The 10,937-nt window shown below is 46.0% G+C and overlaps 1 protein-coding gene across 3 annotated transcripts in view; it reads right to left on the reverse strand.

Annotated features, from left to right (window-relative positions):
* LOC123481754 (nectin-3-like) overlaps window positions 1–7,693 on the reverse strand; it is a 28,259-nt gene extending 20,566 nt beyond the window's left edge. For 2 of the 3 annotated variants that reach the window (XR_006657265.1, XM_045206664.1), the window contains exons 1-3: window positions 7,539–7,693; window positions 7,160–7,241; window positions 5,934–6,281 (exon numbers count right to left, since the gene is read on the reverse strand). Coding sequence is in view for 2 of the 3 variants with exons in the window: in XM_045206664.1 (XP_045062599.1) it covers window positions 5,934–6,281; window positions 7,160–7,214 (403 nt within the window). In the remaining variant the exon portion in view is untranslated. The remainder of the gene's footprint in view (window positions 1–5,933; window positions 6,282–7,159; window positions 7,242–7,538) is intronic. The other variant, XM_045206665.1, reaches the window with a different exon arrangement.
* Between the last annotated feature and the right edge of the window lie 3,244 nt (window positions 7,694–10,937).

Below are 10,937 nucleotides of genomic sequence, written 5' to 3' on the forward strand. Positions count from 1 at the left end.
TTGGTAGCCATACAGGCACTGGAAGGGAGACATCCCAGTGGCAGATGTAGGGGAGAGTATTGTGGGCATACTCAACCCAAGGCAACTGAGAGGCCCAGGAGGTGGGGTTGGAAGAGACCAGACAGCGTAGCGTGGATTCCATCTTCTGGTTGGCTCTCTCCGCCTGACCATTGGATTGGGGGTGAAAACCAGATGTGAGACTGACTGTAGCTCCAATGGCCAAACAGAAGGACTTCCAGACAGCAGAGGTAAACTGAGGGCCACGGTCGGAAACGATATCACTGGGCAAACCGTGGACCCTGAAAACCTCCCTGACCAGGATCTCGGACGTCTCCGAGGCAGAGAGAAGCTTGGCAATAGGCACAAAGTGGGCGAACTTGCTGAACCTGTCCACGATAGTCAGAACGACCGTGTTCCCCTCAGAAGCGGGCAACCCCGTGACGAAGTCCAGGGCCAGATGCGACCATGGACGCCGGGGAATAGGAAGGGGGTGAAGTAGTCCAGAGCTGGGCCGATTGGTACTCTTATTCTGCGCACACACTGGACAGGCAGCAACAAAACCCCGAGTATCCTCGGCCATGGCAGGCCACCAAAAAGCGTCTGCGAAGAAACGCCATTGTCCGAGCCACGCCAGGGTGACAAGCCATCTTACTGGCGTGGGACCATTTGAGAACAGCAGGACGAACCGACTCAGGCACAAACAACCGACCCGGGTGGACCGTTACCGGGACCGGGCTGAGTCCGAAGGGGCCGCCAGCACCTCCTCCTCAATCCTCCACATAACTGCTCCCACGACGCAGTTCCGGGGGAGAATTGTCTCGGTCTTGGACCCACTCTCCTCCGTCTTGGAGAACATCCGGGACAAGGCGTCCGCCTTGCCGTTCTTAGATCCAGGTCGGAACGTCAGGACAAACTTGAATCGTCCGAAAAACAACGCCCACCTGGCCTGACGGGAGTTGAGACGTTTAGCCGATTGCACGTAAGCAAGATTCTTGTGGTCAGTCCAGACAATAAACGGTTGCTCCGCCCCCTCCAACCAGTGGCGCCACTCCTCCAAGGCAAGTTTCACCGCGAGAAGCTCCCGGTTACCCACATCGTAATTCCTCTCCGCAGGCGAAAGGCGACGAGAGTAGTAGGCGCAGGGATGGAGTTTACTGTCCGTGGAGCATCGCTGCGACAGGATGGCGCCAACTCCCACATCAGACGCGTCCACTTCAACGACGAACTGACGGGCCGTGTCCGGTTGAGAGAGAATCGGTGCGTTGGTGAATCGCCTCTTCAAATCCAGAAACGCTCGATCCGCCTCCGGATTCCACTTGAAGGTCCTGATGCTGGAAGTCAAGGCAGTTAATGGAGCGGCCACACGGCTGTAATCCCGGATGAATCTGCGGTAGAAATTCGCAAACCCCAAAAATCTCTGGAGCTGCAATCTCGTACCGGGCTGGGCCCATTCCAGAACCGCTCTAACCTTCTCCTGGTCCATCCTAATCTCACCCCTGGAGATGATGTACCCGAGAAATGATGTCGTGTGGGCGTGAAACTCGCACTTCTCGGCCTTCACGAACAGGCGATTCTCCAATAATCGCTGCAGAACCTGCCGGACATGCTGGACGTGGTCGGAAGGTTCCTTCGAGAAGATCAGAATGTCATCCAGGTAAACAAACACGAAGAGACCGATCATATCTCTCAGGACGTCGTTCACCATACTCTGGAATACCGCTGGAGCATTGGTCAGTCCAAACGGCATCACCTGATACTCGAAGTGCCCCATCGGTGTATTGAAACCCGTCAACCACTCGTCCCCCTCTCTGATCCGGACCAGGTGATACGCATTGCGTAGGTCTAACTTGGTGAACACCGTAGCACCCTGTAAAGAGTCGAAGGCAGAACTCATCAAGGGCAGGGGATACTTGTTCTTGACCGTGATGTCATTCAACCCCCGATAATCAATACATGGTCGAAGAGAGCCATCCTTCTTACCCACAAAGAAGAATCCTGCCCCCAGGGGTGATGACGAGGGACGAACGAGACCAGCAGCTAGGGACTCCTTGATGTAGGTCTCCAACGCCTCACGTTCAGGTCGGGAGATACTGTATAACCTTCCCTTGGGGTAGACAGCTCCAGGAACCAGGTTGATGGCACAATCATATGGTCGGTGGGGGAGTGACAGAGCCTTCTGCTTACTGAAAACTTCCCCCAAATCGTGATATGTCTCGGGAACCAGGGACAAATCTGGAGGTTTAGCCTCAATCACCTGACTGGTAACCGAATGAGGGCAGGCAGTCTTGAGACAGTTAGCATGACAATCCAGGCTCCAACTCGTTACCTTGCCCGTCACCCAATCGAACGTGGGATTGTGTTCCTTCAGCCAGGGGTATCCAAGGACCAGAGGAACATGGGAAGACGGCAGAATGAAAAATGAAATCATCTCAGAATGATTCCCTGACAACCGCATCTTAACCGGTTCAGTCCTCATCGTGATACGTGCCAGACTACTGCCGTTCAGAGTGGTCGCTTCAATGGCTTCCGGCAATTGCTCCTTGGAAAGCCCCAGCTGTTCCACCAACTCGGCATCAAGAAAGCTTCCATCGGCACCTGAATCGATAAAAGCGTTAAGCGCTAAGCTCTGATTCCTGTTCACAAGGGTAGCCGGGAAGCGGGGTCTGACAGAGGTACTGAGAGGTTGAAACTGGCTCGCTAAAAGTCCTCCCAACTTTAGCGAGCCGGGCAGTTTGACGACCGCAGGGAGCAAGTGGAGATGTAATGTCCCGAGCGACCACAGTAGAGGCAGCAGTTGGTCCTACGTCTATGTTGACGCTCCTCCTTGGTTAACCCGTGCCGCCCCACTTGCATGGGTTCAGAATCGGGAGAGAGGACCTCTCCACTCATCCTTTGTGGAGGAGAATGATCGACGTGTTCTGGACCACCACCCGACCCGACTGGGAACTGAGAAGCTGATCGATTGGATGGACCCCATTGCTTCTCCCTCCTTCGCTCACGGACTCGATTATCCACCCGAATAGACAAGGCTACCAAGCTGTCCAGGTCACTAGGCTCCGGATAGGAGATCAACTCATCCTTGAGCTGCTCCGACAGACCCTGGTAAAAGGCCGCTTGCAAAGACTCCTCGTTCCACCCACTCTCCACAGCCAACGTCTTGAACTCGATCACGAAGTCGGCCACGCTGCGAGTTCCTTGGTGAAGAGAAAACAGGCGCCTAGCTGCGTCCCTCCCTCGGACGGAATGGTCGAAGAGCTTCCTCATCTCGGCCGTGAACCCCTGGTATGAAGCCATGCAGGGATCCTGTCGTTCCCAAACGGCTGAAGCCCACTCCAGCGCTCGACCACGCAGCAACTCAATCACAAAGGCTATCCTAGCCTTGTCTGTGGCATAAGAGTAGGGCTGTAGATCGAACACTAATCCACACTGCATAAGGAAGGAACGGCATCCTCCCAGCTCCCCCTCATATTTATCCGGCGTCGGAACCTTGGGCTCACGGAGGGACACAACTTCAGAAGCGGCAGGCGAGATGGGTGAAACCGGTAGTGGATCCTCCACCGGACACTGGCGTTGGTTCTGGACCTCCATCAGGCCGGTAGAAAGGTTCCGAACTGACAACGCGATCTCCTGTAGTACCGTGCTATGATGGCCCAACATCTTCTCCTGCTGGGTAATGGCATGGCGAACGGAGTCCAGGTCCGCTGGGTTCATAATTGGCCGGATCGTTCTGTCACAGTTCCCTCAGCCAGAACCCAAAAGCAGACCAGGACAAGGAGAGTTGAACGAAAGTGAGGGTTTATTCGGATACAAACAAAAGGTGCAGAATATTCCAGGGACAGAGCGGGCGGCGTGGATGAGTAGTTGGGGGTGCAGTGCAAGGTCCAGTGATGGCTCGGCAGCCGCCGACCATCAGGCAGAGGTGGGGTGAAGGTTCCGGACGTGTGACTGCAGGTGAAACAAAAACGGAGGTAAGGACACAAAAACTCAACAAAATACAAAACAACAAAAACTCACGCTAGATACTCTAACTGATACGCAGATACACCTACTGTTCATGGCTAACGATCCGGCAGGAACTGGATGTTGGGCCCGAGCCTAAGAAAGGTGCTGATTAGGCCCAGGTGTGCAGATTGCTAATGGGAAGCAGGTGCGGAAACCAGAGCGCTCCCCGGAGCGTTCCCGAACCCTCGGGAAACTGGAGATTACGACCAGGACCCGACTCAGACAGCCGGGATCGTTACATTAAGAGGCTCCTCTGTCCTCCACTCGTTACCTGTATTAATGGCACCTGTTTGAACTTGTTATCAGTATAAAAGACACCTGTCCACAACCTGAAACAGTCACACTCCAAACTCCACTATGGCCAAGACCAAAGAGCTGTCAAAGGACACCAGAAACAAAATTGTAGACCTGCACCAGGCTGGGAAGACTGAATCTGCAATAGGTAAGCAGCTTGGTTTGAAGAAATCAACTGTGGGAGCAATTATTAGGAAATGGAAGACATACAAGACCACTGATAATCTCCCTCGATCTGGGGCTCCACGCAAGATCTCACCCCGTGGGGTCAAAATGATCACAAGAACGGTGAGCAAAAATCCCAGAACCACACGGGGGGACCTAGTGAATGACCTGCAGAGAGCTGGGACCAAAGTAACAAAGCCTACCATCAGTAACACACTACGCCGCCAGGGACTCAAATCCTGCAGTGCCAGACGTGTCCCCCTGCTTAAGCCAGTACATGTCCAGGCCCGTCTGAAGATTGCTAGAGTGCATTTGGATGATCCAGAAGAGGATTGGGAGAATTTCATATGGTCATATGAAACCAAAATATAACGTTTTGGTAAAAACTCAACTCGTCGTGTTTGGAGGACAAAGAATGCTGAGTTGCATCCAAAGAACACCATACCTACTGTGAAGCATGGGGGTGGAAACATCATGCTTTGGGGCTGTTTTTCTGCAAAGGGACCAGGACGACTGATCCGTGAAAAGGAAAGAATGAATGGGGCCATGTATCGTGAGATTTTGAGTGAAAACCTCCTTCCATCAGCAAGGGCATTGAAGATGAAACGTGGCTGGGTCTTTCAGCATGACAATGATTCGTAAGAAGCATTTCAAGGTCCTGGAGTTGCCTAGCCAGTCTCCAGATCTCAACCCCATAGAAAATCTTTGGAGGGAGTTGAAAGTCCGTGTTGCCCAGCGACAGCCCCAAAACATCACTGCTCTAGAGGAGATCTGCATGGAGGAATGGGCCAAAATACCAGCAACAGTGTGTGAAAACCTTGTGAAGACTTACAGAAAACGTTTGACCTGTGTCATTGCCAACAAAGGGTATATAACAAAGTATTGAGTAACTTTTGTTATTGACCAAATACTTATTTTCATAAAAAATCCTACAATGTGATTTTCTGGATTTTTTTTCCTCATTTTGTCTGTCATAGTTGACGTGTACCTATGATGAAAATTACAGGCCTCTCTCATCTTTTTAAGTGGGAGAACTTGCACAATTGGTGGCTGACTAAATACTTTTTTCCCCCACTGTATATACTCAAAAACCTGGAAATATGCCAATCCTCAGTCTTTCACGAAATGGAAAGGTTAAATGCTTTATTAATTTAAAAAATTGAAAGAGCGTGGGCGACAGAGACAAACAAAATCGTGCAGTTTGACGTCATGTGGCAGAAAGTGTTGTGGGTGCTGGAGATTGGGATGTGGGCGAGTGGGTCTGGGCGGGTGTGATATAGTTGATGTTTGTATGATGTAGTCGTTTGTATGTGTATGTTTTGTATTGTTTATAAAATATGAAATACAATCTTGTAAAAAATGAAAAATTAACCTACTAACTTTTTAGCTGTCTAGTGTTTATTATCACACACAGTTTTCTACACTGTCAAATGTAGAAACAGTGATACAAAGCGTGAAGAAAGAGTTCTTACCAAGCACAGTTAGAGATATCTCTGTACTGTATGCTCCACTGGGGAAAATACTGAAGATACATGTGAAGGTGCCTTCATCCAACAGTCTGACAGCTGTTATTCTAATAGATCCAAGGTTTTCTGATGTGTTCCCAATAAACTGGACTCTACCTTTCAATCCATTCAGTGCAATAAAGTTAGTAACCCCATTGGGATAAATCAGCATAAAATTATGGTTCTGTTTTTCTTCCCAAGTACTTTTCTGCCATGTTATCTGTTCGAGGTCCTCGGTTGTCTCTATCAGTCTGCAGGATAAGTCCACACCCTCCCCCTGTACCACAGTCCTGCGTCCTCCAATCACCTGTATAGCTGGAGAGAAAACACAAGCCAAAATAACAGTCCAAAAATACATATAGAATAGATGCTTATAAACTCTAATAAACAGAGATGTTACCTAAACACACTGATAAGACCATTATTTGCATTTAGCTGTGCTTATGAACTATGATATCCTATTGCTGCTGAACTGTGGCTATTGCAACAACAACAAAAAAGTGCCAATTGCTCTATATTTGACCCTAAACCCATTTGGGCAGCCATAGTCAGAGGAGATGGCTAAAGCACATTCTGATCTGGGTCTAGTCTAGTCTGAAACTACTTAGTGAATATGTTATTAGAATAATAAGCCAAAAGCCCTGAATCTATCCCTATACTTATTCAAGAGTAAGATATTCAATACATTCCCAGATACTTGGGCATGCTCAGCATGTCTCAAAACATACTGAGTTAAAAACATAGTAAACATACTGAGTTAAAAACATAGTAAACATACTGGGTTAAAAACATAGTAAACATACTGAGTTAAAAACATAGTAAACATACTGAGTTAAAAACATAGTAAACATACTGAGTTAAAAACATAGTAAACATACTGAGTTAAAAAAATAGTAAACATACTGGGTTAAAAACATAGTAAACATACTGAGTTAAAAACATAGTAAACATACTGGATTAAAAACATGGTAAACATACTGAGTTAAAAACATAGTAAACATACTGAGTTAAAAACATAGTAAACATACTGAGCTGATGTGTGTGCCTTATTGTACCCTAGAAGGACAAGGACTACAATTTAATGGTGGGATTGTGTGTTTGGTGGGTATTATTGCCTTGCCTTGTGTCAATAAGAAATAAAATAAGAAGAAAAAAACATGAGCTCAAAACTATGACATCAATTGGAAACCTACTTTCTGTATCTCTCTGGATGATGAGTAGAATCACACAGCACAACTTCCATAACATGCTTTGCTCTTCTCATTGCTAAAGTCACTAGGGAAAAGTTAATTATAGCATTATATTACATTTTGAGCTTTGCGTTTTGTAATGAGGACCTACACATTGTTTATGTACGACAGTTACATAGGCGAAGCTATATCAAATGTAAAACGATGTTGAATGCATTGGAAAATATTCGAGCAATGGTCTGCAATCATTACTCTTCAATGGAGACTATGCACATCTTGCAAAGTAGCCTACACCTTATCACAAAAATAGACAAACAGTCCTACATTGGTCAGACATAATGGAACAAAACAGATGCATCTGTAAATGTAATAGGCCACTAACCTTTGATGAATGTTAGTTCCTCTGCTGAAGTAGCCGAGACATTCTTTTTTTTTGCTGTTTGTGCTGCCAGAATAATGTCCTGCTGATCCTGTAGAAAGACGCTTATTCAGTAAAGGATTCAGCATATTTTCCAGCGAAACGTTCTTCTTCTTCTTCTTCTTCTTCTTCTTCTTCTTCGATGAGGTTTAACGGCGGTTGGCATCCAATAAATGTTGTATTACCGCCACCTACTAGACTGGAGTATAACTCCTTTATACTTTTCTTGAAAAATAAAAATAGACAAATACCTTACCATCTAACCCTACACTCACTTAAATACATTTTAAAAAACACCACCCTACTCCACTATTTCAATATATTTAGTCCTTTGTCAAGTCTCGAACACCCAAATACCTCTCTGTAGCTGCCACCACAACATCAATTTGCTGCAATTTACATTCCATCCCTGCAGTACAGATGATAACCATTGCTATGAATGCTAAAAATCCAATCTTACTGAAACATATATCACTTGTTGGCCTATCCCTCTGTACTAGAACAGATCTAATACTCACACCACTCCTCTCAGGATCCCTCCCCCTTGACCCATCTTCCTCTACTTTCTTCACTGCCTCAGCATATGACAACTTCTGCACTACTCTAACCCTGGAAACCTCAACCTGCCTCTCTCGCACCGGACATTTCTGATCACCAGCGCCATGGGCACCCCTACAATTAAGACATACCCCGACTTTCCCCAATGCTACACATTCCTTTGTCTCATGCCCTTCTGCACACTTCTCACACCTAGGATCCTCCCTCTTACAAACTGTTGCCACATGCACATAAGCTTGACACCTGTAACAAAGTAACGTGTTCGGCACAAAAGCTCGTACAGGATAACTTATACATCAATTTGTTGGGCAAAGACTCAACATCAAAACAAAAAAAAAACAGATAACAACTCTTCTGTTTCACAACTCAAGCCACCCTATCTGCGTCGCTCCAAATGATGAGCATCACAAACACTGGGAATCTTCCCCTTCAGTTGGTCAACTTTCACATTTACCGCTACCCCAGTAATCACTCCTTCCAATGGCGTCCTTTACTTGAGAGCAAAACAATCTCTTGCCCCAATTTGTTTAACTCAGAGGGCCTGCTCCCTCTGACCAGTAGAAACACAATAATTATCACAAGACCACTTCTGGTTACCTTCACCAATTTCACAGCACTCAACTCTGTTTTTACCCACCCTGAAACCACAAATGGATCAGCCAAAAGGCAAGGGTCGACTTTTTCCAAAAACGTCACTCTTACTGTCATCTTTATCCTGACCCTCGGTGCAAGCCTCGGGCTCTGAAAACTTCACCACACCTACGATCTCTGATACTTCACCCTCATTCTCTTCCATTTCTCCTCCTGTCTTCAATCCAGCGTACAGATCACACTCTTTACACTTTCTACCATTCTTCTTTAACAAACCATATCCCTTTTTCCCTCAGTTTTTCACAGACTCTAGTTCACCCTCTTCCTCCCTCTCTCTCTTAGACCTCCTCTGCCTCTCTTTTTCTAGGGCAAAAAAACGAAATGTGCTGTGTGGTGCCTCATTTAGAGCCTCTGCCTCCATCTACTGGTGATGAAACCTGTAGGCCTCAAAACAAACAAATGATGGGACAAAGTTCTTTATTTTCTTGAAGAAAAACAAAGTTAAAGACAACAGGCCAGAATCTGTATGACTTGGGACTCCTCTCTCTGATGATATTTAACCAATGCATTAAAAAGTTCTTACTGGGAGTTGTTCAGGTATTCTAGTACCTTGGCTAGTCAAGATAACTTGGAGATTGGGCAGTAATTATCTAAGTCAGAAGGCCCTCCACCTTTATGTTGGGGGAGGACAAGTGCCGTTTTCCATATCTTAGGGATAACACCAGTAGCAATTGTCAAGTTAAAAAATACAGGTTAAAGGTTAAACAATGAGTGGGGCAGAGAGTTGTAAGAAGCGGTCAAGTGAATCAGCCCATGTGGATTTTTTTTTACATCAGTCTTCAGCAAGGCACTTAATACTTCGTAGACATTAAATGGTTGAAATGAAAATAAAGTATGTGAGTCTGTTTAGTGCATCATTCTTTACAATCTGTTCTGAGGTGACTAAAGGACTCCCTCTATTGGAATGAGACTATACTTTCAAACAGGTGGCCAGCTGAAGGAAAATGGTTATTAAAAGCACTACTCATTTCTTTTTTGTCTACTATGGGACCAGAGGCTGTCAAAACCTGCAGGGGTAATGAGTGGGTGCAGTTATGTTTCAAATATTTGACCACTTTCCAGAAAGGAGATGGATTACCACCACTCTCCAATACACAATTCAAGAAATATGTTGATTTTGCTTTTCTAACCAGAGATAGACATCTATTTGTCAAATGTCTGAAGGACTGCCAATCAGACATAGAGTCAATCAGTCTAGCCTTAGCCCAATCTATATTTATTTTTTAATTCATGTGTGAACCAAGGGATAGATTTGTCTTTTATCCTTAGTCTTTTGTAGGCCACATTATCTGCAACAGAGTTAAACATGGAAATAAAATAATGAAGGGCCTGATCCGGGTCAGTAATAGTTGACACAACCCACCAGTCACTCAACACCAGCTCAGACCAAAAATGTTGCTCATTCAAATTTCTATAATTTAGCTTTGTAATAATGTATGAGCGAGATTTAGGTAACTTAACAAGCAGGCAATGGGAAAATGGTCACTGAACTAATGAGCAATTATCCCATTGGCTGTAAACTTATGAGTGGCATTTGGTAGAATAATATCTAAGAGAGTAGATTTTTCAGGGTGTTCAAAGTTGAGGCGAGTTGGTTTACTTATCAGCAGAGTTAGATTTAGCTCTATAAAAATATCTGTCATCCTATCAGATACTGGCATCAACCAATCCAGATGAAGATCACCCACTATTAATAATTTGGATTTAGCATAGTTAGACAGCAGGTCAGACAATTTGCTAAGAGCACATAAAGAGGCCGAGGTAGGGTGATAAACTCCCACTGACATTAGTTGGGGATTGTTACCAAGGGCCTCATTTCAAGACTAGACATTCAAATTGCTTGGGGACAGAAGTGGTAATACACACAGCAACATTCAAGTTGTGTCACGGTTCCCTAAGACAGAACCCAGAAGCAGACCAGGACAAGGAGAGTTGAACGAAGGTGAGGGTTTATTACAGATTCAAAAGGTGCAGAATAATCCAGGAGACGGAGCGGGTGGCGGAGATGAGTAGGTGGAGGTGAAGTGGCAGATTAAACGATGGCACGGCAGGGGTTGGGTGAAGGTTCCGGGGAGAATGATGTTAATGGCTAACGATCCGGCAGGGAATGGATGTTAGACCAGAGCCTAAGAAGGGTGATGATCAGGACCAGGT

The sequence above is a fragment of the Coregonus clupeaformis genome, chromosome 23 (genome assembly GCF_020615455.1).
Source record: "Coregonus clupeaformis isolate EN_2021a chromosome 23, ASM2061545v1, whole genome shotgun sequence".
Lineage (NCBI taxonomy): Eukaryota > Metazoa > Chordata > Actinopteri > Salmoniformes > Salmonidae > Coregonus > Coregonus clupeaformis.